This window comes from Streptopelia decaocto (assembly GCF_964273445.1).
Source record: "Streptopelia decaocto genome assembly, chromosome: 1".
Classification (NCBI taxonomy): domain Eukaryota; kingdom Metazoa; phylum Chordata; class Aves; order Columbiformes; family Columbidae; genus Streptopelia; species Streptopelia decaocto.
In genome coordinates, this window is record NC_138663.1 from 94,458,888 (window position 1) to 94,484,833 (window position 25,946).

The 25,946-nt window shown below is 39.1% G+C and overlaps 1 protein-coding gene across 1 annotated transcript in view; it reads right to left on the reverse strand.

The window, feature by feature from the left end:
* The window catches only part of OCA2 (OCA2 melanosomal transmembrane protein), a gene marked incomplete at its 5' end in the record, with an annotated part of 179,585 nt that extends 154,589 nt beyond the window's left edge, over positions 1-24,996 (reverse strand). Inside the window, 3 exons of the mRNA XM_082057575.1 lie at positions 1,267-1,455; positions 2,018-2,116; positions 24,728-24,996. Of these exons, the coding sequence (XP_081913701.1) occupies positions 1,267-1,455; positions 2,018-2,116; positions 24,728-24,996 (557 nt within the window). The remainder of the gene's footprint in view (positions 1-1,266; positions 1,456-2,017; positions 2,117-24,727) is intronic.
* Between the last annotated feature and the right edge of the window lie 950 nt (positions 24,997-25,946).

The following is a 25,946-nucleotide window of genomic DNA, read 5'->3' on the forward strand; positions in this document are numbered from 1 at the left end:
GGCAGTTTAGCTCCATTTATTATCTAAGCGGAGTTACGTTGATTTATGGCGGCCAAGAAGTTGGCCCCAAATGTACAGCCTGCACTATAGCAATGAAAATATTTCAGGGGAAGGTCTGCCAGAGAAATGTACTACTCCCCAGATTATAATCCTACTCTGTATTGAAAACAATGGATTCTACATGCCAGCTCGATTCCTTTGTTCCATCAAATTCCAGGGTAAGCTACCGTGAGTGTGAAGAAAGACGCCTGCCAAACTTCTTCACATCTGCTCATGTTGCACTAGTTTCAGCCACTGAAATTCTCCTGCTCCATCTGTTCAGCAGCAGTGCAGGGTAGCGGCACTCCACACAATACCGAATGCACAATGAAAGGAGGAAAATAATCGTGAAGTGATGAGCTAAGGCAAGGCACAGATTGGGAGAAGATGCAAGGACATCTCACTGGAAATGCTCCACAGATCAACACAGAGACAGGGACATGCAGTGCTGGGCTCCAAGCAAATCTGCAGAGGGGAGGCCAAATCAAACTAGTAAAAAGTGTTGAAACTCTGGAAGGGGCAAAGAGAATTAGTATAAAAGTTTAAAGGGTTTGCTAGTTAAATCCCAGGCAAAAATATCCTGAGAAAATTTGAATTTAAGCTCTTAACAGATTGAAATCCTTTAATATATGAACAGACTCGATTTCCTCTATGCCTAAATGAGCTAAAAGGCTACTTCGAGGTAAAGAGTGAAATACATTAATGTTCTTAAAGATACAAAAATGCTTGGTTAGATTTTGCCTTGTGTGCATTTCAAAAGCTACAGAAAGACTGTGTTAGATACATATTTTAATTGAAGTATTTCATAAAAGCAACAAAACACTCAAGAATAAATCTGGTGAATCAACCAAGTGGCTTTTAAAAAATGATCTCAAATTAATGTTAGAAGCTATATAGGAGATATTTAATTACAAATTTATAATAGGTGTTATGATTGATGTTTGTAAGAACAAGGGGTTATTGATCATTAGGTAGAGGATACAATCAATTTCACCAGGGTTTGTAAACTATTGATGGCAAGATGCAGTCTAAATATGGAGTGTTATTTTATTCATTTGCAGAAAATAAATAACTTTCTAGACATCTATAATAAAAAAAAAAATCCCTGTAGAAATTAAACAAAACAAAACAAAACAAAACACAAAACAAAACACAACAAAACACAAAACAAAACAAAACAAAATAAGAAGAATGGAAAAGGAAATAAATAAATGTTTGAATTTAGACCTCATCTTTGATAAATTGAACTTGACGTGAAGGTTGTCCAAGATTTCATATTTCTCAGAAGAAGCAGATCTGGACAAACTTGTCATTTCACTTCCTAGTTGAATCCTTTGCTCAAATTCTGCAGAGCTGTTGTCCCATGAATCATCATCTGTGGTAAAATCTGGATTATGAAGAGCCATGCACTGCAACCTGTCACACATTTTCAGTGAACACAATAAAACAAAACAGTGGTTTATTTCAACAGATCGTAGATTCAACGGACCTTGCATATCTTTAGGTTCATTGTTATAGATTTTAACTGAAAAATTCATAGAAAGAGATTCATTCAGTACAGACTGAGCTCACCTTGGTGACATGGGCGGGTAGACTGGGGAACAAAGACCCCATGACATTTAGGTGCACCCAGGAGAACCAGCTTTCTGAGGCACCAGGCAGATGCACTTCAGGATTTGGTGTGTAAAGCCCCTATAAGGACCATGCCTATAGCTCTGCTGTATACAGCCTGCAGTTGCCCAGTTGCCTACCCTTAGGGCTCTCTCATCACCCTGACCTCAGACCTTAACTCCTTTCCTTCCCCATTTACAGCCCCTTCTTTCCACTCAAGCTCTTCCAGAGTAATTCTCTGCTCACAACCCCTGCCATTCACTTTATTTCCCAGCAGGTTTGATGTCAGGATATAAAAAGAACCATGCACAATTAAACAGAAGAGAGCTTAGAAAAAAAAATTTAGAGTAAAATGAAAGTAACTCACCCATTTTCCTCTGAGGAAACCTTCAGTAGTGGTGTCTTCTCTGTAAAGCCAGTGTTTTTTGACCTTGAGCTGAATAATTTTGAAAAATTGAAGTGATATCTTTGGAGAGGAGAGGGAAGAAAAAAAAAAAAAAGGAACAGTAAATCTGCAGCACAATGATTCACTTCAGTTCTATGTATTTACAGTTCTACATATTTTGCTACAAGTCCACCTAAGTAGTTAAGTATCCTTTAAGAATGGTGTTCACCTAAATTAAGGTGTTCATTAAGTTTGAACTGCTCATGGTAATTATTTCCTTACAGTCATGGAGGGCTCTACTGCATAAAATAAGATAAACTTATCCTAAAAGCAACATCAAAAAATAGTCAAATTCTCTCTGGATGCCAGAGGAACAATAGACACCTAACTCACACACACATGCTTATATTTTAGACACCTAAATTTACAGTGGAACAACTGCACTGTAATATTAGTGAGGTGAAATTCTTAAGGTAAATAATTACATATATTCATATAAGTTCACATTAACATACTTCATAAAACATAAAATAATAGGATCACTTCTGTCCTGTAAGTGTCACTTGAGACATGGATCATCAGAAATCCAGTAATCTCTACAACAAACTTAGCACCCTTTCTATGAGAGAAGAAAGATTTCTCTGAAGTATAAATATTTCATTCTTGCAGCACAATCTCTTCCAAGCTGTTTCTGTCAAGTCTTGGTCCTGGTGCTGCAGATAATTAACAGAGTAAGCTACCTCTTGCCATATTGCAGCTTCGCATTGTTCAGAAGCTTTTTGCTAAAATATAAATCTAAAAGCTTAAGAAACAGCTGAAGACAAACACAATCACAGGGGTTTAGCTTTGGGGCAAGATACTGGGAGAGATTAAATAATTGAGCCGTTTCAGAGCTCTCCCCAAGACCTGGCTCTTCCAGAGACATTTCCCATCAAAACCACCATTATTCAGACATGCTTAGATTTATTCCATTCAAAACTGCACCACTCACCACCAGAAAGTGCCAAAGAAATCTGCCAGACATACAACTAACATGCAGATCTCGTTAGTCCCAGAGACACTTAGAGGAAACCTAAAATATCTTCTGCTATTGTTGGACTGTGAGGGGAAAGAAATTATAAAACCATAGAAAACTAAATAAATACACAAAGGTGGCTGGCAATTCAATGTTCTAAATGTAAGGCTAGTCCAAAAGAAGAATCTGTGCATTTAACTTTATAACACAATAGAAGACAGTAGAATTCCTTGCAATTTGTAAAGGTATGCATGAACTCAGACTGTGTAAATATAAACCCCCCAGTTAATGCTTCAGCTTGCTTGCTTAGTAGTGTTATCATTCAGAAGCCAGATATAGAGCAACTGGATATGGTTATTTCAGCCTTGAGTGGCCACAACACTCACTCAAACTCTGCTGTGAGTACCATATTTGCAGTCTCAACAGAAAAGAATGAATAAGTTAGAGAGACGGAATTATCCGGTACCTCGGGTCAAATGTTGGACAGATTACAATTCAGGTGCTACTTTGCACTGACAGTTCATCTGTGAAGTGATGATTGCATACTCCAAAGCTACTGAAGTGCTTCCTTTTTTAAAAAGGAGAATATCATTCACACAACAAGTTTAAGTGGAGAAATTCTGGTATTTTGAAGCAAGTGCTATTCTAATCTTATCATAGCCTTAGATGTGAAAGATTGCCCAGAGCTTTTACAAAATGGAATTCATAAGGATAGCAAAAACACTATTAGGACTTGAAATGTGTGCTCACTGAGTACTACTGATATGCTCCTGGCTAATTTCTGCATCCCAGTATATTCAAAGTTTGCATCCAAAGGTGACAATTTCAATAAAAATTCTGACAGTGGACCTTGAACTTGCATATACAGAAATTCATCTCTCACAAAGGCCAATTAGCTGTTTCTGCTCTTAAACAAAATGATGCCACTTGTTCCACAAAACAGGCTCCAAATAATATCTACTACATGCTGTTCTGGTCTAAATTCACAATGCACACACCTTTAACCTTTCCACACTTACTTTTTTTTCTTTTCCTCATAGGACATGTGCAAAATCCAAGCTTAATAACCAGAAAACTTTCTACAAAGAACTTCCATTTTCTTCTAATTGTTAGAGGTTGATACCAGTACTGCTTTATGTTACATAGGCATACACATCTGCTGACACTTTCCCAACTCAGTAAGTCTTCACCACTGCCATGAGTGACCAGTCTGTAAAGGGTGGTGAAGGGCAGAGCAACCACAGGTTTGGTGAAAGGTGATTTAAATGACAGAACCTGACAGGATCCAGAAGGCTAGCTGAAGTCATCACCCTCGCTTTCTTTTTGCACACTTGGTGGTATAGGGTTTGCCACTTTCAAATGGTAGAGCTTCACAAATTGCCAAGAGCGGTCCATACAGTGAAAATGGAAAAGGTTTTCAGATAAAGTGAAAACATTTAGTGCATGACAACATCCATTTGTAGAGAATAAAAACACATGGACAAGGATAAGCAGCAGGAAACAGCCAGGCTTGACAAAACAAAAATAATTAGAGAAAAAGCAGAAGAGCCTCAACTCCCCCGTGATGTGATTACTCTAATTAGAGAATGAGAGTAATATAAACAATAAAGCTAATTAAGGCGTAAAAGAATCTTGAAGGCTGAAAGCTCTAGAAAGAAAAGTTGAAAAAACATCAGGAAAAAATAGCATGGATTATAAAAATTAAATTCATCCCTTAAAGGAGAACCTAATGCAAGCCCCTCTGTATCTGTCATACTTTTGCAGAGACACGGTTGGTGTGATTTGGTCATCCTCTTCATCAAAAGACAACAGAGAACAACTGCAAGCAAAACATCAGAAGGCCCAAAGACACCCTGTTACTAGAGGAGCAAGTCTATAATGCTCAAAAATTTTCTCAGCATCGTTCTTGTTGCTCCTCAGCCATGCAAATGGATGGCAATTATGACACTGTGTAAATAAGGGAAAGATATCAGTGTGACGCATTTCAAAACCTAGGATCAGTTTACAGTTTGAATGTTTCTTCACAATCAACTGGTTAAACATACGTGCTAAAATGGAGTACAGTCTATCTCAGCTGAGCAAATCAGCAACAGTACCAAGGAGCTGATCACCAGGTCAGCTCATTAGCCCATGTGGACAGACCCATTCACAGGATCAGAAAAATTGGTCTGAATTAACACTATGTGAGGAGCCGATAAATCAGACACCAGTTGTGTGCAGTGCTCTTTTCTCATTATTAGGGCTCAAAAATCATCAGCATTTTATACATGAAATATCAGAAGAGACATTAAATAATTGCCTTTACATATATATACATTTGTATGTAGATACATGCATAGATCTTCACAAAACAAATTAACATTCTCAATTCCCTTTCATTCAAAAACAATGGGAGAAAATTAAAACCAAAAGCTATGGAAAGAAGTGTTTGACAGGGACTTCTTCAAAGATTTACAAAGCACCACTCATACAGAAAGATCCATGCAGAACTGACATGGGAAAAAAGGAGCATGTCCTGTCTTCGGTACAACAACAGTTGTGGCCACTTTCATTCCCATGTTTGCTACAGCTGGGCATCTTGGTTTTTTTTTTAATTCGGAAAATCTTTTGAACAGAAGATTGTGTTCTTAACCACTTGGCTACTGCTGTGACAGTCATATATGAAGATTTTGGCTCTCCCTGCAGAAGTATAGGTATGTTCTGAAGAAGTGTGTATTTTCTGAGCTGGTTACTTGCAGTCAAAGTCATACTTTCCCATTGCTAATCTTTCAAGCAATTACAATTTCTGACTGTCTCCGTAGCAACCCAGAAGAGAAATCAGCATTGTAGGGGGGCTGTCCACACCCCAGAAGATAGAGCAGGTTCTGCCATGTCATGGAGATGTCCATAGAAGAAGCTCCAGCTGCCTGACAGCAGCTGGAGAAGGATCTCACCCACAGCATTCACAAATAAAAGGGTCCAAATGCAAGCCCTGGGCATCTATTGCAGAAGTTTCCACAATGTCTTGCTGTGCCACTGCTCCCATGCACGAGCAAGGTTCACAGTCTTTTGGTGTCAATTTGCACTTCTCTACAGCTGTACAGCAGAGGTATGACCTTCTGTCTCCTACACTCATTTGGGCAGTTTGAGGAGAAGCAGGTTTCTCCTGCCCTCCTGGCCATGTGGAGAGGTGCAGGGTGAGCAGAAGAAGAAAGGAAGAGATATGGGACATGCCCAGCACACACTGATGGGCTGATGACTCCTTAGACATTATTCAGAGTTGGTGGCTACCTTCCATTACCTGCAGGTGATACCTTCCAAAGTCTTCAAAGGACTTTGGTTGAAGCCCAAAGAGATAACTCAATTGCTGCCATCGAGCACTAGACCTTCCTCTCGACTGCATTTTCCGGCATTTCCTAATGTGTTTACACGTGCCACTTTCAACAATAGGAAAAGGAAGACTTTGTGGTAGGAACTGCAGTTCAGCAGTAAGCAGCCTTTCACCAAATACACTACAGCAGAGGACACCAAAAGAAGCAAAGTCCTACAGAAACCTAGGGAGGAAAAAGACCATACTCATCCTAGTTCACTGGCAAACACGTAAAATAATCACTAGGTTTGGCTGGAACATACTATTTAGCCTTATATTGAAAAGATTAATCATGCCACAAAATGCATTAAGTTTTCATTCCCTATAATAAAAAGCATACTTTTTAAACATGAGCTAATATAATGCTTCATCTGCCATATGCTAAGTCATGCACACAACTATCAGTAAAAGAGCTATTTCTATGACAACAGAAAGCAATAATTCTCACTTCTATGGAAAGGATTTGGTCAGAATTGAAGAAGAGGTGAATATGAAAGCAAATGTATTGTTCAAGGACATCAACAGTTATGTTCAAAACTTATTGGAAATTTCACTATATAAAACATTAAAAGCAGAATCTCTTCAAGAAAAATAAAAGTTAGCATTCTTCCCTGAATGTGTAATCGCTAAAACCATTATAAGTGTAAGGTTGCCCCTTAAACAAAAGTCCAGGAATACTACTGAGCCAAGAGATTACAACAAATACAATAAAAAATTAAGCCAATTTTCCTAGTGGAGAAGAAGGCCTGAGTAAGAATATGAGAGCTAACTAATCACGCAGGAAACTAATAACAACTGCAAGACTTTAATTTCTCTTTTCTACATTCTTATAGACTAAAACCTTATTTCAGAAGCACCATCTTCCCTGAAGAGAGAACAGTTATACAATTCATATGTAACAAACTAATTACTCTTATCATAACTGTAAACAAGCACAATGCAGAAATAAATTGAAAAACAGAGGTTTGAAAATAAATAAATAAATATAGTTTTTGACTGCACTTGAAACACATTCTTATACCAGATTTGGAATTTGTCAGTTTTAAAGTCCACTTTTGAACAACAGTTACATGGTACAAACTGCGCTGAGTAACATCATAGCATTCAGCTTTTAAACATTCACTCTGTACTAAGCACCTTTATACATACATACTTCAACATCATGATATGTGTGCCCACACAGAGACACAGCCTGCCGTCATGTTTTTTCCTCAGTGGTAGCACACCATGGGGGAACAGTTATGACTACCCATCACAAATGAAGTATGGTCAACTGATACACCAAGAGTCAAGGGAAGGATCAAAGACTCCAGAACTCACATCTCTAAACAGGCTTCAGGCATTTTCTGATGAGTGCTTTATGTAACTTCAACTAAATCAACAAATAACCTCTAAACCCTTTAAAAGCATGCACCATTAAAATGTCAGAAAAATTTAGCAATGAAAGCATTACTTAATACAGACTCATTTTCTGTTTGACTTTCCTAATTTCTTATTAGACAGGACTGTAAAGAATTCCCCAGAGGACCATGGCACTGGCACAACCTGACAGCAGGACACTGCAAGAGGCACAGCCAACTGGCAGGTCCTGTATTGAGAGGTGTCTGCCATGCCAGGACCCCAGGCAATTAGAGAACATGCTCAAGAAAGATGTAGAGAAATGTGTTCTGAGCTTTTCCAAGTTGGAAAGGGTTCCTTAGAAGAACGTACACAACATGCCTTCTTCATTCACTTTTGCTGAGTTCGGAGAGTGAACGTGTCCTGAAAGGGCATGGGGTAGTCCAGTCTGTCCTCCTTCACGTGTGCAATGGTGTTATTTTAAGAAATAGGGCATTTTTAGGTTCAGAATTAGCTTGGAAAATAGAGTCCTTCATGTATTTATTTTTTAAAAAACAAATCAGTCTTTTAAGGGTCATTATACATCCCTGAAAAATTAAATTTTCAGATACTTCCTGGACTTGTCAGCTTCTTTTCCTTGAGAGTGTTTTCCTGCCTCTGTCAGGAGAAGTCTCTATCAAGAAGACATCAGGATGTGCATAATAACCTAGACACACCAGGACCCCACTGCTGTGTGTGAAGGTAAAAAAAAAAAAAAAAAAGACTTAGTCCTTAAGCTGTCCTGATGCTCCTCCGACTCTCCCTAAGAGCACAAAGCTGTTCACACGTTTTCTGCTCCCATATCAGGGTGCTGCAAGGGCCAGCTGCCCTACGGGAGCGAGCCAGGAGCAGAGGATGGATGGGGGTCTGCGAGGCCTGTCCCTCCCCAGCCAGGGCCCGTCCCACAGCACCCAGCAAGGAAACAGGGGTAAGATGGGGACCCAGGCAGCCCAAAGCTTTGTGACCACCCAGCAGGGCCAGAGTGATGGAGCAGGCCCAAAAAGCCTACTACCCTTTGAGGGCCTGATAAATCACAATTAGAAAGCATAGCTGCTGTTTCCTCCTCTCCATTTTCTGCTTCAGCAAAGAAAATTGGAAAGCTGCAGGAGAGAGCACACAAAAACTGCAGACAGTCTGAAGGAGAAAATACATTTTCTCAGCAGCAGGTGCTGCCAAAACGGTTTAGCTGATGGTGAGTGCCAGTAAGCTGCATATTTGAAACAAGCAGGAGTAGCCAGTAGTGGTAGTGGTCCAAATTCCAAAACCCCAGTTTTTCCCTGGATTACACAGGTAACATGCTAAAAGGTGTTATTCTCAAATGCTGCAGAGCATACTGAAAAATGAATCTGCTATAGGGAGGCAATTTATCAGCAACACTTTGAGCATGGCTGCACTTGTAATAATTCAGCATATTCTGCAAGCCAGGCTTTTAAATGCCAGTGTTTCTCCTTGGCATTCACAACGGGCTTTTAGCTTAAGCAACTCTGATGCCAACTGAATTTATGACAAATAAAGGGTGTTTCACACTTTTTTTTGTAGTCTGTGAGGCAATTCTAAGAATCTTAAAAATTAAGCAAGTGGTCACAACTTAATGTTTTAACTTTATATCGACGAGACTCTCTTAAAGATGCAATATGGGGCACAGGGATGATGGAAACACAAACAGAAAGATAGATCTGAGAAACAACTGGATGATGTGGCCATCGCTAGAGAGGGTCATTCTTCAGACATTGCAGTGACATAATGTTGTAGTCTCAAAGGTTTGGGGGAAATATATGTGGAAGTACGAAGATTCACTCTCAGACTAGCTAAATTTAAGGATGATACAAGAAAAGGAAGCATTATTAAAAAAAGAACATTGACCATTTCTCAGATGAGGGAACACTTTCCTACATGATGATGAGATGGGATTATTTTGATTTTATTTTCCTTAATGCAAGCAATATACTGAAAAGCTGTCACATGTGATTATGCTTCTGGCCTTCATAGTCTTCTAATATGCTCTTATGCCACTCACCACAGCTTTGGAGATTGAAATGGGTAATTAGCAAGCTATGCTTAAGGATGAAATCATGAAGAAGCTATTTTCTTCTTTTTTGAACATTTATTTAAATATTGTATTTCCTTATATTTCATTCCAATAAGTGAAAACATTTTTTATACCTGCAACTTCTAGAGAAAAAAAAGTAACTCTGTGACTAAAACCAAAGTGTTTCCAGTCCTTAGAATAAAAAAAAAAAAATAATAAAAAAAAAAAATCCAGACAGACATACAAAAAACCTGATTAACAACATGAAACAATATGCCTGACTTCTGTGCCTGGAGAGATGTTAAAGAGAGGATGAGAAGGAAAGCAGCAGGCCAGTGCACAGCTTAAAAAATTCAAGTTGATTCAAGTTGTCATCAAATACAGCTTTGTTGTAAAAAAACACATGATGGCTCCCAACTATTGTGAGCTTGCTGAAACTTATATTTTGTTCTTTGATCACAATGAAATAAAACGAGTTCAAGAACTCTCATATCTGGTAAACAGTTGGGTTCCCATAAGGTATTGCAATATAACTAGGAAAGCTTATATGACTTTTATGTAGATCCTGATGTCAGCGGACTGGACCCAGCAAAAATGCCAAAATTATCTTCAAAATTGGGCATGAGATGTAGCACTCAGCACAGAAAGACAAGAAACAACAGCAAAATTTTAAGATTAAAATTAATTTGTAATGAAACATATAATATACCGAAATAACACTATTAAGTTGATGAAATAATGGGATTTTTTCACTATAATGGATGTCCTTTCGTTATATTTAATTTATTCATTATTGTAATTATGATGGAGGTACTTAGATTTCCTTTTCGGCTTCTGGCTGAGCGTAAGACGGTGAGGTTATTCACATAACTCTGCCATCTGAAAGTCTGGTCTAGGATAGTTACAGTCACTGGCAGGGGAGAGACCTTTTCAAATCATTTCCATCCTTCCCATCTCCCATGTTGACTATACAAGAAACCTGGAGGATTCACTTCGAGCTAACAAAAAGACTTTTTCACTAAATAATGTATAAGCCTCACACACACAATGTCTATATTACAGTGTACTTTTTATTTGCTCTTAAATGATATATCGTTTTGGTACAGAAGACTGAAAAAGAAAAAAAAAACAACCAAAAACAAAACAAAACAAGAAACAAAAAAAAAAAAAACCAACAACAACAACAACAAAAAGTTATACAGAATTCATTAGGAATACAAAGAACTATGAATAAGTCCTTCCAAACATGATTTCCTCATAACTTCCAAACAGGTACGTTCCAATACAGAGTAAATCCACATCAAGCTGTATCAGAGACAGAATTTTTTGAAGCACTGAAAATCCCAGAGGATCAAATTAAAGAAACCGAACAGAACAAAAAGGTAGCTGATAACAATGCAATATTTGCTTTTATATTAGGAGAATATTCTGTGAAACCATTCAAGAATAAGTGCAGTTTTATCTCACAAAGATGGTGGTCTTCCCTGCAGTAGCCCTTCATTAACATCACTGTAACATGTTAACATATGGAGTTTACACATCTCAGGAAACTCATTCTATACTATTGTATTCTGATTTGCTACCAGACATCTTCTGCCTTGAAAGGTCTCAGATACCTACAGGTACCTCAAGGCTACAATGTCAGAGAAGGAGCTATCAAATTTATGTTAACAAGCAGCTTTAAAACACAGATTTTTGAGTCAATGCTAATGGGAGGTGAATTGGAAACACAAGATCTGAGCTCATAAACACATTCAACTGAGATTCTCAAAGAAAATTTTAAAAGGGAGGTGGGAAGAAAAAAAATACAGCATCAATTTTAAATAATGCATTCCAAAGAAACACTGAGAATTTCCTTTTCTCATGCAGAGTAGCATGCAAATTATATTCAGCAAGCCTCCCCCCACAGGTGGGGAAACAGATCACAAAAACACAGAATAATGATGCCATTACAGCTTCCTTTCCTCCTGATTTAAGCTGCAATCCTTCTCCAGGTAAGAACTTATTCTTGTGCATGGAGAAGTCAAAAAACAAAATCATACACTTTGGGACTCAGAAGGAAATTCCTTTTCCTACATGGCAGATGATTTTGTTCTGGCAACACATTGTAACTACCCATCACGTTTCTTTGTAGTAATGATGCACAACTTTACTCCCAGCCACACAGATACCAGGCTTTCTGCATTCCCTTTGGCCCTATGTAGAGTGACATTTCAGTTACTCCATAGTCTCACAGAGGTGCTTTCCTTCCATCTTACTCCTGACATTACATACTCTAGATGAGAAATTCCATAATATCTACTATGAATATTCTTTAAAAAAAGAAAAGAAAAAAAAACCTTTCCTAAAGCTAAATAAATCCTGGACATTGATCACCAAAAAAAAAAAAAAACCCAGTAGGATTCTGCTCAGTAGCCATATGGATAATAAGTCTTTGCATATGCATGAAAATTTCTGGCCATCCAGCCATGAGGTTACATAAACAAAACCTCATTCTGTGCTCCCAAAGGAAAAGAGAAAAGGAAAAGTGCCAGTACTGCTAACTTAAAAAAAAAAAAAAAATTCTTCAACAAGAGATTATCTACAGCAAAGGGCAAACCCCATGCTGACATAGCTGCCCATTGTCATCAGCTTCTTTCTGTCTTCTTCCCTTCATTAAAGCTGAAGGCTCCAAGCTGCTATACACAGAGACAGATGAAAAAAGCAGCAGGTCCTTACAAATGAACCCCATTAAAGAAGCAAGACAGATATGACTGTCTCCAAAAGAGGGAGAAGTGAGACGAAGGATGTCTGTTACTGGTCCCACCCTGGCAGCGATGCTGTGGAGCACAGCTAATTTAGACAGTTAAAGACAGAAGAAAGTTTAGAAATGTTTTGTTTCTTCAGGCAGTTATAGGGTCGAATAATCTATTAATTTTCAATCCAAAACACATTAGCATTTTAAAAAGCATGAAAAAACAGGCTTTTCATTTAAAATGACCCAAAGCTTGTCCTTTGCTACATGTTGGACCAGGCAGTTGTACAGCTATTTGATTTTAAACTGAAACAGATCAAAAAAGTTTACTGCTCTTGAATCAACAGCACCTCCAAAAAACAGAAGCCTGAGACACACTTCAGATACCTGAAAGCTGGAAAAAGTATAGTACTAACAAAACACAGCCTTGCATATATCTTCTGAATAAAACAACTCCAGAAACTGTTGCCAAGATAAACAGCCACTGCACTAAAAAATGTCTTTGCAATACAGGAAAACTGAGGGATACTCTGACAATATGGAAAGGTAAAGGAAAAAGATAAGGGGGGATGCTCTAGGGGGCAGAACAAGAAACAAAATTAAAAAAAAAAAAAAAAAAAAAAAAAAAAAAAAAAAAGGATAGCCACCAAAATGACCATAACCAGACTTTATTCTTAAAAGTTAATGTATAAGGTAGCTCTTCTGCACCTCAAGAATCAACACAGAATAATGTTCGCTCCTCTACACAAAAATAACATCTTTAAAGCCCAAATAATGGAATCACATTTGAGTCATGGCTCTTAAAGTAGGTTATAATTGCAAAGAAATGTTTTAAAAACAAACACGAACCAACAAAATGTCTAGGAGAAGCAGAAGTCCACAGCACATTGTCACAAAGAATAAAAAAATTTGTACTATTTAAAGGTTATGCAATGTGAAAGTTAATCAGAACAGTGAAAGAACTAAAGCTACAGGAATTATCTCCTCCAGAAGCATTAGGAAAATGCGTGGGCTGGAGAGAAAAAATATCATGACACATGGCAGAGCTAAAAGAACAGGTTTTAACTTAAGACAAAAGCATATAGACATACTAAATTTTTAAAAGGCCAATGATTTAGAAATGAAAGATGAACTCCATCAACATTTTTTCTTCATTGCAAGTGGTATGGTTGCAGTCCCAGCTTTGTAGTGTTACTCCAATTTATATAGTAATTTATTTTTGCCAATAACCAAACAATGTAACCTCAATAGGACAAGGTATGCTCCTACTTGCAACTGTCTTGTTAACGAATTTTAAACGCAATGTAGACCATGGTACTATAAAGACCGCATCCCCAAAGAGATACATATGCAGCACAGGTAGGATCCTGATAACTACTTCTGCATACAAGTAAATAAATTCCACTATATATAATGAAGCTGGTGTCAATACTTAATTTTATTATCTCAAAGCAGTGTATTTATGACCTAAATCTCTTCAAATTCATACAGTGATTTACAAGTATGAAGAGATAGAATTCTCTTTTCTGTCTGCTTGAGCCTAAAACATTTGTTGAATTTATGTATCAAGAAAACTAAATGACCAGTTCTAATCTAAATTGCAGATAAATTGTTACATTTGTTGCCTGCTTTTGAGGTGGATTTCTTATGTGTTCTGCCTCACAAACATCAGATTTCCTGCTGAAGGAAAGCATGACAGATCTAATGACATCAATGGAGCTTTTTCAACTTTTGTTGACAGACCTATAGGTTCAAAATTGTCATTAGCATGATACTCATACATACAAACCCTTATGACAATCTATCATTCTTTTCTACCAAGGGTAGCCTGTCTTCTGTCAAAACAGGCTAGTTGGAATAGTTCTGGCCCTGTAATCCTCTTCAATACTTTTATACAAGTATGAAGAGATTTGTAACGGGTGTATGTTGCCATTTTATTCGTGGTTAAAAATAATAGTTTTCCACATGCTGATGTTCAAAATTTTTACTCTGAAACATTCATTATAGTTCTGGCTTAGCTTATTTTTGGGCACAAACTACAATATGCCAAGTAGCTGAAAGCATTGTCTAAAATTCACAAATTCCACCACTTCTGTGTAGAGCATTTGCTCTTGTTGGCCTGTGCTGGAGAGCACTGGGAGGCACTACATACAGCACACAGAGCAGCCTGGCAAAGAAGCCACGTGCTCCCAATGGATGCAACAAAACTGTGTATTTATATACCATTACGACATAGCCCTGCTGTTTAAGCTTACACGATCGAAGACACATCAGAGAAAACAGAAGTGCATTCCTTGCTACCCTCCATTCTGGGTTTACCAGTCCTTTTATCAGACAGATTCACTAAATTCAGGTTCATGCTTTTTCACTGTAAGAGGTTTACATCATGAACCAGCTGTCAATATAAAGAGGATTGCAGCTCACGTGTCATTGACATGGATGAGGAGGTAGAGTTGCTCCTAGAAAGATTAGAGACAAAAGAATATTTGAAGCTGCTTTTATTTCTGTATTTCCTAAGCAGCAGAGAAAATAAATTACATAAAACCAGAGGAGTGGGTGGAGAAATCACCGAGAAATATTTACCTACCCTATTCAAGGAAGTATTGTATTAATCCAGGATTAGACTTCTTACAAAAAATTCTTGAATGGCATAGCGCTTCCTCATCAAACAGCAAGTGCAATGCACTGCCAGACATACCAGTTCAATGCAAGTGCCAGCATGGCCATCCAGGAGAAATACTTTCATACTCCACCATTGCCAGAGCTTCACTTCAGGCAAGCGAGTCCTTACAAAAACTCTGCTCAAGGATGCCAGAGAGTGATTGCCAGATGGACTGTGTCTGCTGTCCTTACCGACTCACATGGGAAAGGGGGTACTTCAGAAAGTGGGAGCAAAACCTTCAGCCTTTCACAGCTGCTTCTGAACAATGCTAATTCACAGACAGTACTGTGTCAGTACTACTGCTGCACTTCTGAAAACTGAGTTGCTCGAACTGCCAATCTGTTTTCTATCTCACCCCATCCAGAAGAAATCAAATAAAACATGTGCAAAGAAAAAAAAAGGAAAGAAAGAAAAAAAAAAGAAACCCAAGTGCATTAATTCTGAACCTACCCAGTTCTGACAGACGTGGCTCCAGCTCATTGCACTGTCCTTGCCTGAGCTCTGACGTGCTGTGGACAGAGCTCTGTGTGGTCTCTGACTTGTGCTGGTCCATTAGCACAATTATCACAGGTTGCCCCCGCAGTCCCATTAGTACCTATCAAGCAGAGAATTGCTTGCTTGGTCACTGTCTGTAACATTTCAGTGACTCATTTATCAGCTTTTGCTGTATTTCAGAGAGTAAATCACTTGAGCTCCTTATGAATAGCAGGTTTTTAAAAAAAGCCATATGATTTGCCAGACTACAGACTGTGACCCTATTTTTTTCTAATTCACTGGCTAATTTCTTCCATCTGCATTAATCTATGTTTCCATCAACTACATTCAATTTAACATGAACTTCAGTTCTTAAATGTATGACCATCACTATCCTGGAAATGTTTGTTGTGGCTAAGGGATGATTTCCAGTACTCCTAACACAAGAAGACAAAGCACTCCGATGCTAATTAATTCTAATGGAAGAGGCATTTAAAGTGTCAGGCAGACTGGAACACATCTCTATCACCAAGCAGAACCATGCTCTAAAACATCTGCTCCTTGCAGTAAACTATGAAAAAATAAAGGAAGGGAAGGTTTCTTTCTGTACCACTTGCAGGGTGGGATTGTTTTATTTTTGGAGGAATCATGGCCTTCCATGTTTTTATCTTGCCAATAAGTCTTATTTTTGTTTGGAAGACCAAGCTGTAAGCACTCACCAGTGCAAGGGATTCAAGCATAAGCAAGGAGAGCCATTAACTATGGCTTGCTTCCAGGTTTGGGACTGACAGCTTCACACTCTTTTGTTAACTGCAGCTTTGGGTGCAGCTAGGAATTTTTTATCCTGACTGAGGACTGATTGTATCAGAGTCTGACTTACAACCACAATATTAACTTTCTTTTATCCAATTCACTCCATAGCTCACTATACCCCAGCCTCACGTTGTGTTTTATGCTGTATTTCAGCTTCACCCAGCATCCCTCTGTAGCCACATGGAAGGGTTTCCATTCATCCTTCTTACTGTTCTTACTGTCTCTGCATTTTATTGATGTTTCTCCTTCCAGGTGCTTCTCCTCCCACCAGTGTCTCAGAGTCCTCTCTCCCCCGTCCATGCTCAGCAGCACCTCTTCAGTAGCCTGAGCAGAGGATGAGGCAATATTTTATATTTTAGGGTTAACTAATCTCTCACCTGACTATCCTTACTACTAGGAAAGACAGTATCCTGAAAACCCTGCCTCTCCCCTTTCTTAAGGCCCTTACATTTTCAGCAAAATAGAAGGAAGAGCAATAGGAAGAGATAAACAAAACCATGCTAAATATCAGGAAATTTACTTAGAAAATAAAATACCCAAATTACAGTACCTCTTTCAATGGATGTTTCATTATTTAGAGACAGAAAAGTGATACACTGAACTACCAGAAATAAAACCAAGAGAGCCTTGGAGCCTGATGGCCCCTACACTTACTCAAGTGTTAGGAGGTATGTGATCAGGGTGGGAATTGTACATCCACCTCCTACATTGGATGTAAACTAATTAAACAGGGCATTCACAGTAAGAGAGCTGCACCAGCTTTGCTTCTTTTTTGATTGGATTGTGAAACCAAGCTGTCCTTGTCCTGGGCTCTCTCCTCTTTTCCTCCTAGGTTCTGCAAAGTTCATGGGACCCCAACCCACCATCAGGTTCAGTGAGGTCCAAGTCTTAATGCAGAATAGCCCAAACTTACTGTCAAACATCAGTTTCCTCTCCATGTCTCCGTTCCTCAACTATTTTTGGCTGCATTTTCAGGTTTTGTCTTGCTCAGTCCTTCAAGCGCAGGGCCTGGGCCCATGGAAAATTTTATCATGCAGGCTGTTTATTCCCCAACAGCAGTGCCACAGTGGTTGTCTCTTCACATGTCCAGCTGATGCAGCGATATGTGTTGGGGCTCTGCATTTCCAATACTTTAAGTCTCCCCAGTCACTGTCAGTGAAGACTCAACTATTCTTCCCCACATTAAGATTTTGCACACCTACACAGCCAAAAGCTGGGGATGAAACTGAATTCTTATTAATTAGTATAATTTGACCACTTGCTAGTGCAAAGTTCTGATTCCCACAAATTATTCAGTGTGTCAGAGCTGCCACCTGCACACAGGCACATCGGCCAGGAATGAAGCACAGGGAACAGTTTTTCAAAGAAAAAGCTTCATTGAGGGACACTGAGATATTTACTTCATCTTACACAGATAGCTACTCCTCGAGTCAGTTTTTTAAGCCCCATGCATGCCCTCCTGCTCAACTGTGACTGCCTCTGTGTGACACATTTATTTTCAAAGTCTGGCTGTCTAGTGGGCTTAACTCTTCAACCTTCTAATGTAAAAAAAATCATTGCTGACATTAAAAGCCTTCCTCCATTTAAATAGAGGTTTACACAAGGAAACAGCTGTCCAACCCCAAAGAGGATTGAAGCTTGTATGTTACTGGCATCTTTCCACAATTGGCCTAAGAGGTCTAATGAAGACGAACCCCACATAACCATATTATTAACCATTAGGAAGAAAACAGCTGCTTGCAAAATTCAACAGTTTTGTGCAATGTCACAGGGACTCAATTGAATAATTGATCTTTGTAGGTTGGTACACTGCAACTTTTTCATTGAGTGCTGAGTTCAGTTTTTAGCCTGACAGTGATAAAAGTGGGAAGCAGTTAATTAGTGCCCCATAATTCTTTCAACAGAGCACTTAAAAGCAAAAATTAATAGTGGTGGATTTTTGTTTACCAAAATGTCTTGTCAGAATCAAAAAGCATTTGAGTAGCTACTAGGGAGTGCTATGGTTTTGGTCTGCTGATGACAGAAGAGAAATTGGAGCACATGACCAATCTGAGAAATTGTGAATAGTTATAAGAAATAAATACTGAGTTGATGAATAATACACAGCAACAGAGAAATTAAATAACTCCAAAACCAGGGAAATTTGTCATGAATGAGGTCTATGTCGTGTTTCATTAACAGCAAAACCTGTTAAAATCAATCTTTTAGTGAACACGCATCTTCTGCTCAAATGTAGCCAAACACTCTCCTAAAGTTATGCCATACAACCACATTTCTGTCTTCCTTTGTTTACCATGCCAAGATGCATTTTTCTAGGCAATGGGGAACAGCAAGTTAGAAGTGAGCAGCAGAACATTCCAATAATGTATTTATTTGCTTATTGTGCATAACATCGTCTTTCTGTTATAATTCCTACTTTTCAAGCTAAAGGTTTGCCAGAGCTGCTTATTGCTTGTTTTGAGTTTTTCAGGTTTTGAATGGCATTTTGTGATGCATTAGGGACAACAGCAGGGAGCTCTAATCTGAGCTAAGAGAGTGTCAGCAGTCTCATGCCCCTACACAGTTTGCTTATGATAAGATGTGTTGCGGCCACGTGCCCCCATGTTAGCAACAAGAGCTTGAGAGTGTATGTTCAAAACCAAATTAACCAAATAAAATCAATTAGCAAGGCCATGAATTTAAAACTTCTTTAATATTATTTGTTCATCGCAGTGTCACAGCACTTAAAGATCCTCACAGGTAATCAAAATTCAGAAACATTCACTCTAGATAAGAAGTTGAAAGAAAGCCAGAAATGTCATCATTCAGGCAGCAAGCAAGATCACCAGAAGCCACACAAGACTGATGAATGTGGCAGTTTGCTGTGAAGTCATCTATCTGTCCTGGACTCTTCTTGATTGATTGATACGAAAAATCAGAATGATTCCTACACAAACATGTGATTATGATGTGAAAATGACCAATTTCCTTGTTTGACCATTGAACAGAAGATCATTCCATTTTATTCTAATAGCCAAAGATCAAAATTAGTCTTAGAACATGCAAAAAAATATGGTTTGAATGTTTCTAAGCTGTTTTTTTCCTCAGTCTTTTTCCCTTGTTGGAAGATGCTTTTAAATTGTCACATAAATTTTACTTATTTAGACAGTAAACATGACTTCTTGACATCTAATTCTAAGTCTCATAAATGTCCTTTAAAAGTAGCAATACATCAACATAATTAAAAATCAAAATTGAGATTTGTAATCCCTCACTGCTAAGGACATAAATTCACTTTCACAATGACTTTTCACTATACAATAGCTTATCCTCTCCCAGCTTCTTCAACTAACAGGAAATACAATTGCAATCTTTCTGTTGTATTGCTGCAAACTTAAAATTCAATAGACATTTTTACCTCACTGACCTTCTCATTGCAAACCAATTTCCTTGCTGACCCTGGGACCACAGATTCAGGGCAAAGGAAGAGTTGGATTTGCTTGATTGTTTTTACTTTTTCTTACATAAGTGAGCATTACGTAAGTGAAACTGAGGGACAGGAAAAATGCTGAGAGAAATAGTTTTGCTTGATGAAACACAAATTCAAGCAGATTCAAAAAAATATATTATTTTTCATTATCCCAGATATGAATCTTCTTAATGAGGCACAGAGTTTAAAGAGAAGTACTTCCAAGGACTATCATATTAAATGACCAGCAAATTCCAGGGCCAAATACATCCAAATATAACTTCAGCAGAGTAATGCTAGGGCTCAGTTTCGCTACCTTCCTTTCACAGTTCTTATGAAAAGTTCACAACATAATGAATGCACAACTGCCAACCTTTTTTTTTCCCTAAGTAGATAATGTTATTATCTGACCACCTAAAGGAGGCACAGCCAACAATTACATCAAAGAAAGAAAGGGACCAAAAGGGCAAGGAGAAATGAATGCCACAGGGCCCAGTCATTCTATTACCCCACTCTTCTACCATCTTCCACCACTTTTCTATTTCAATGAATGCCCTTCTTTGCTCAATAACAGAGTTTTAAATAGCAACACAAAGTAATTGGTTACATGGGATTAAGAATTGCTATTCATCTCATTTCTATGGATAGCCTTTGAGCCTCACTCACTCCTAAGCTGAAAACAGATTATTTCTCCCCTTTCCTGTGGATCACAAAGGAGGATTTCAGATTTGGATAATATAAGTACAGGTCGTTAGGCTTTTTCCACAGAAGTAGCACTGATTATGATGAGATCAAGGCAACCAAGATGCCTTTTCTGTAGCCACATCCTGTATAGGCAGAGACATGATGGAAGGAAGCAGCCTGCACTTTTGGAGATGTCAGGGCTGACCTGAAGAGCATTGCTCATGCCGCCACAGGGGCGCATGAAATCTTCCAACATGGATTGGACCAATGTGTTTTGACTACAAAAGTCACCTACATGTAACTGTAGTGAAGAAGAGCCTGATCAATCCACTGTTTAAAGGCTGAGGAGAATGAAAGAACTGCAAAATCAAAATCCAGACTTTACTGCCATTTTACAGCAATTATAAACTTGCATTTCCAATAGACCAAATTACACCACAGTGCAGTGTAAACGCATGCCTAGGCCAGGTGTACTCCCACTGAACGTCACTGGAGATCATTCATAGCCCACTTCAAAGAGGCAAGCCTGCATGAAACATACTGAAGGCAGTATGTTTCTCACAAGAAGGATGACCACTTCATTTCAGGGAGAAGGATGCTCTGGAAAGATAAAGTCATTGGCATGACCACTGTGGATGGTCCAGACCTCCTCACAGAGAGCCCAGGGAGCGTAAGGCAAGGCAGTAAAAGCTGGAGTCAAAACGGGCTGTTCTTCAACATGCAAAGTAAATGAGACCTGTTGGAGAGGGTCCAGAGAAGGCCACAAAAATGACCAGAGAGCTGGAACACCTCTCCCGTGAGGAAAGACTGAGAGAGTGGAGGTTGTTCAGCCTGGAGAAGAGGAGGATCTGAGGAGACCTTATTGTGGCCATTCAGTACTAAAAAGGGACCTACAAGAAAGATGGAGACAGACTTTTTAGCAGGACCTGTTACAATAGGACAAGGGGCAATGGTTTTAGACTAAAAGAGGGGAGATTCAGGTCAGACATGAGAAAGAAATTTTTCACACTGAGAACGGTGAAACACTGGCCCAGGTTTCCCAGAGAGGTGGTAGATGCCCCATCCCAGGAGACATTCCAGGCCAGGCTGGACGGGGCTCTGAGCAACCTGATCTAGTTGAAGATGTCCCTGCTCAGTGCAGGGGGTTGGACTGGATGATCTTTGAAGGTCCCTTCACACCCTAACTATTCTATGATAAGGCATTTTGAGAGGCAGACAACCTGTCAGACATGCACACCAGCCACAAATTGTCTGCAAGATTGTGCTGCAGTGAATTGGAAAAGTTCAGTCCAGAAGAGGGTGAACATCTATGTCCCTGGGAAAAGGGCCCCATTTAACACAGGAACAGTTTCTTAAAGGTAGTTTTAGCAACTCAGATAAATCCCTTGTTCTGTTAAATAGATTCTTTGGAAAGTCTTGTTTCAGTGTACGTTTGAACAATTTAGAGAACCGTGGAATCTTATCCCTGAAAGATAATTCAGTAATTTAAGTTAAGGAGATGCATTAAAACAAACGGTACAGACATGTGAACCTCTTTATAGGAAAAAAAAAAAAAAAAAAAAAAAATTTAGTCTCCTCTTTTTTATCATTAGTAGTTTTCTCTGGAAGCAAAAGAACAGTTTACATTAAAACCTAATTCTCATTCTAATGAAACTAATCAAAAAACTCCTGATTCTGCAAAGGTTTATCTATGGTTTTGTCTGCATTCTGTCAAGCAGCCCCAATGATTTAAGGGTAGTTACTCATACTAGAGGGATCGCACAGGCCACATCAATATTTCAGCTGCACCTAATGTACATTGGCTAAAAAACATGCTAAGAAGAGCCAGATAAGATTCATCTCCATTCAAAAAAAATCAGTATTGGAGGAGCAAGAAAGGTAAAGATCAACAAGGAGAAATTTCAGCAGATCTTTTCCTGAGCCCTAATATATTGCTAACATTAGATACCCATTTGTCTGTAAGGGAGCATGGGGGTTGCTTTTTAATTGTACATCTATTCCTAAATCATACACAGTGACTACATTTTATTCAACAGGAAAACAGTGTTATCAAAAGACCTGGAGCTACCTCCCGCATTTGCAGGAAGGTGGCCTCTCCCATGATTTAGCATTTTTCATCTCTGACACCTGTGACCATGATTTCCAAACTGTGGTTCATAGATTCACAGCAAGGTGCATATCACCAGTATACACATTTCAATCACTCACTGGAAAATAACAGAAAGAACTTTAGCCACAAGGGCAAGAGCTGGTTCATAAGAAAACAATTGTGGTTTTTGTTCTGTACCAGGATAGTTAACTGGGCAGTAAATAGCACTGGTAAATACACCTGTAGCAAGACATATATGTGAATACACAAAAGAAAAACCTAGTCTCCAGATGCACCCAGTCCTTCCCTTCCCTGCCTTCCTCCCATCCTCACATATATGTTGTACTCACTGTGCTCTTTAAAAACAGCACAACATTAACTCATCCCTGCCACATGCTGAACTGAAAAACTTTTACAAGATTTTATTCCATTGGTATAACTCTTAGTCAACACAACAAATCCTCAAATCCACAAAAAATCATTTCTAAAGGATTTATATGGCTTTTGTGGTCAAGCTCTAATTTGATTATGCTTTTAATATTTGGAAAGCATAGCTATAATGATTTCCAGTTCTCACTCTGATGGAAATACTTTCAGATGCACATAAAACCTTGACTTTGTTTGCTGTAGACTTAGAGAGCGCATATACATTGCAGGTAAGGGGGGCAGCAAATCTCATCCAACTGGCCTGGCTTCCCCTTGCCCAGATCAGGGAACTTATCCAAATGCCCCAAACCACCCTTCCTCCCAGCGAAAGCAGATTTCCTTCTAACTGATACGCAGGGGCCCAGGACAGATCTCAGCCCTGCTCAGCAATGCAGGGATGTGACAACTATGCTCAGAACTGTGGCGAGCCCCCAGGACTGCACCTCCCACCTGACACGAACAGCTGTGGAGAACCATAAGAAAATCAGACGGGAAAGGAGAGACACAAATAAAAAGAAAATTCTGTTCTTTGGATGAAAAGCCTAGCTGACTACAGCTAAGACTTACCCAGGATTCTGATCTGTGTTATATTTCTGTTCCACTTTAATTACATAATTAAATAAAGAGTGTACTTATGTCTATTTAATTTCAATTCATTTTAAAAAATCTTATTTAAACATTAAACTACTTTGAAATTTACCCTGTTTTTCGTAATTTGCGGCAGTGAAATGAGTTACCAACATCAGGTTCTGGAGACTGTGCTGACACTCTACTTCACCCAAGGCAGCGTTTTAAGGCCTGTGCTCCGCAGGACCTTGCATTAGGTACAGCATTGTTCTCACTTTAGGCTCTGTCAAGTGACTTCTACAAACTCTCAAAACTACCCAGAACTGTTGACAGTCCACCCTGGCTGCCCTCCACACGGTGCTGCTCATGTAAAGTTTGCTCCATCCTGTTACCAAAAGAATTTAACATAGTGAATGTGTGAATAGTTAAGCCTGAAAAAGCCAGCTGCAATACTCTGGAGTCCATAAAATATTCCTGAGTACTTATAAATAGAATTGTTGATGTTGTATCTGCTGCAAAAGGAAAGACTCGCACCCCCACCCCCAAACCTGTACCTTTCCTGATGCAGGAGAGGATGCACAAGGAGCACACATTCCTTGCACACTTCATATGTGGTGTGTCAGCTGCCACAGTTGCATTATTAGTGCCATTTTAGTGTTCTCCCTCAGCCACAGTGATTCAGTTTACAGCCTTATGATGCATTTTTCTGAAAGAGGTGAGGGGTGGGACATGAAAACTGTTTTATCTCTGTGTTTTGTGACACCAAGGAAGAAAAGCTACGTGTCTGATCTTGAAAACACAACAAAACTGGCCCATGGCTGCTATTAAAGCTGAGATTAGTTCAGAAATCCAGTGATCCATGATGTCCCATGGCAATTTAGGCTGCTCTGATGTCCCATTAAGCTTCCTGTTCTCTATGTGGGAGAAACAACAATTGCTTAATGAACACATGTATCTCCTCTGCAAGGAAATAAAACTTAATTTGGATTAGGAGAAAAAAATATTCTGTTTGTCCTTATTCTTACCTTCCCTGCATGGAGACAGGAGTGAAGTCCTTCCCCAGAGCAATGCAGCCATCGTCCCCTATTGCTGGTTTTTCACACAAGGTCTGTGACTCTCCAAGGCTTGTCACCATGCCATGATACTCTTTTAACAGCTGCAGCTCATTGCAACTTCTGGTCATCGGTTTGGCTGACATTGTTGCAGATAAACTGGTTTGATGTAAAGATGGCTGATCTAGCTCCATCTCTTGTTGTCTAGAAATTGTAGTGTCATCTCTGCTATCCAAGTACATCTGTCCCTGGGGGGTGTTCTCCTAAAGAAAGTGAAAACAAATGTATTAGGACTGAATTGAATTGACTCAATGTTTATTTCAGTACAAGCGTGTTAAAAATGCCAAGTAGAAGATTTTTTTTGTGCACCTTTGGATATTTCTCTTGTTGATTTATTTCCACCAGGATAATTTCAACATTTTAAACCTCTTTGCAACTTCAAAATTAGCCACTAAAAAAAAAAGGAAATACATAAAAAGGTGGATCTTTGACTTTTCCATGTTTACCATTTTTTTCTTCCACAAATTTCCCAGGAACTTGCATTTACCTGTCTCACAGAATAAGCCAAAATCATCTCTGCATCAGACATGCAAGAGCAAGGTGCAGAACACCTTCCTAGCTTATAGAATCATTCTGGTTGGAAAAGACCTTTAAGATCACCTAGTCCAACTGTTAACCTGGCACTGCGAAGTCCATCAGTAAACCATGTCCCTAAGCACCACAATTACATGTCTTTTAAACACTTCCAGGGATGGTGAATCTACCACTTCCCTGGGCAGCCTGTTCTAATGCTTCACAACCCTTTCTGTGAAGAATTTTTTCCTAATATCCAATCTGAAACTCTCCTGGCACAACTTGAGGCCATTCCCTCTTGTCCTATCTCTTGTTACTTGGGAAAAGAGACCAACACCCACCTCACTATAACCTACTTTTCATGTAGTTGTAGACAGCGATAAGGTCTCCCCTCAGCCTTGTTTTCTCCAGGCTAAACAGCCCCCATTCCCTCAGCTGCTCCTCATCAGACTTGTGCTCCAGACCCTTCACCAGCTTTACTACTCTTCTTTGGACATGCTCCAGCACCTCGATGTCCTTCTCATAGTGAAAGGCACAAAACTAAAACACCACTGCTTCACCACCTCACTCAGCTTTTCTCCAGTGGCTGCAGTGGCAGCAGCCCCACCAAAGCCATCAC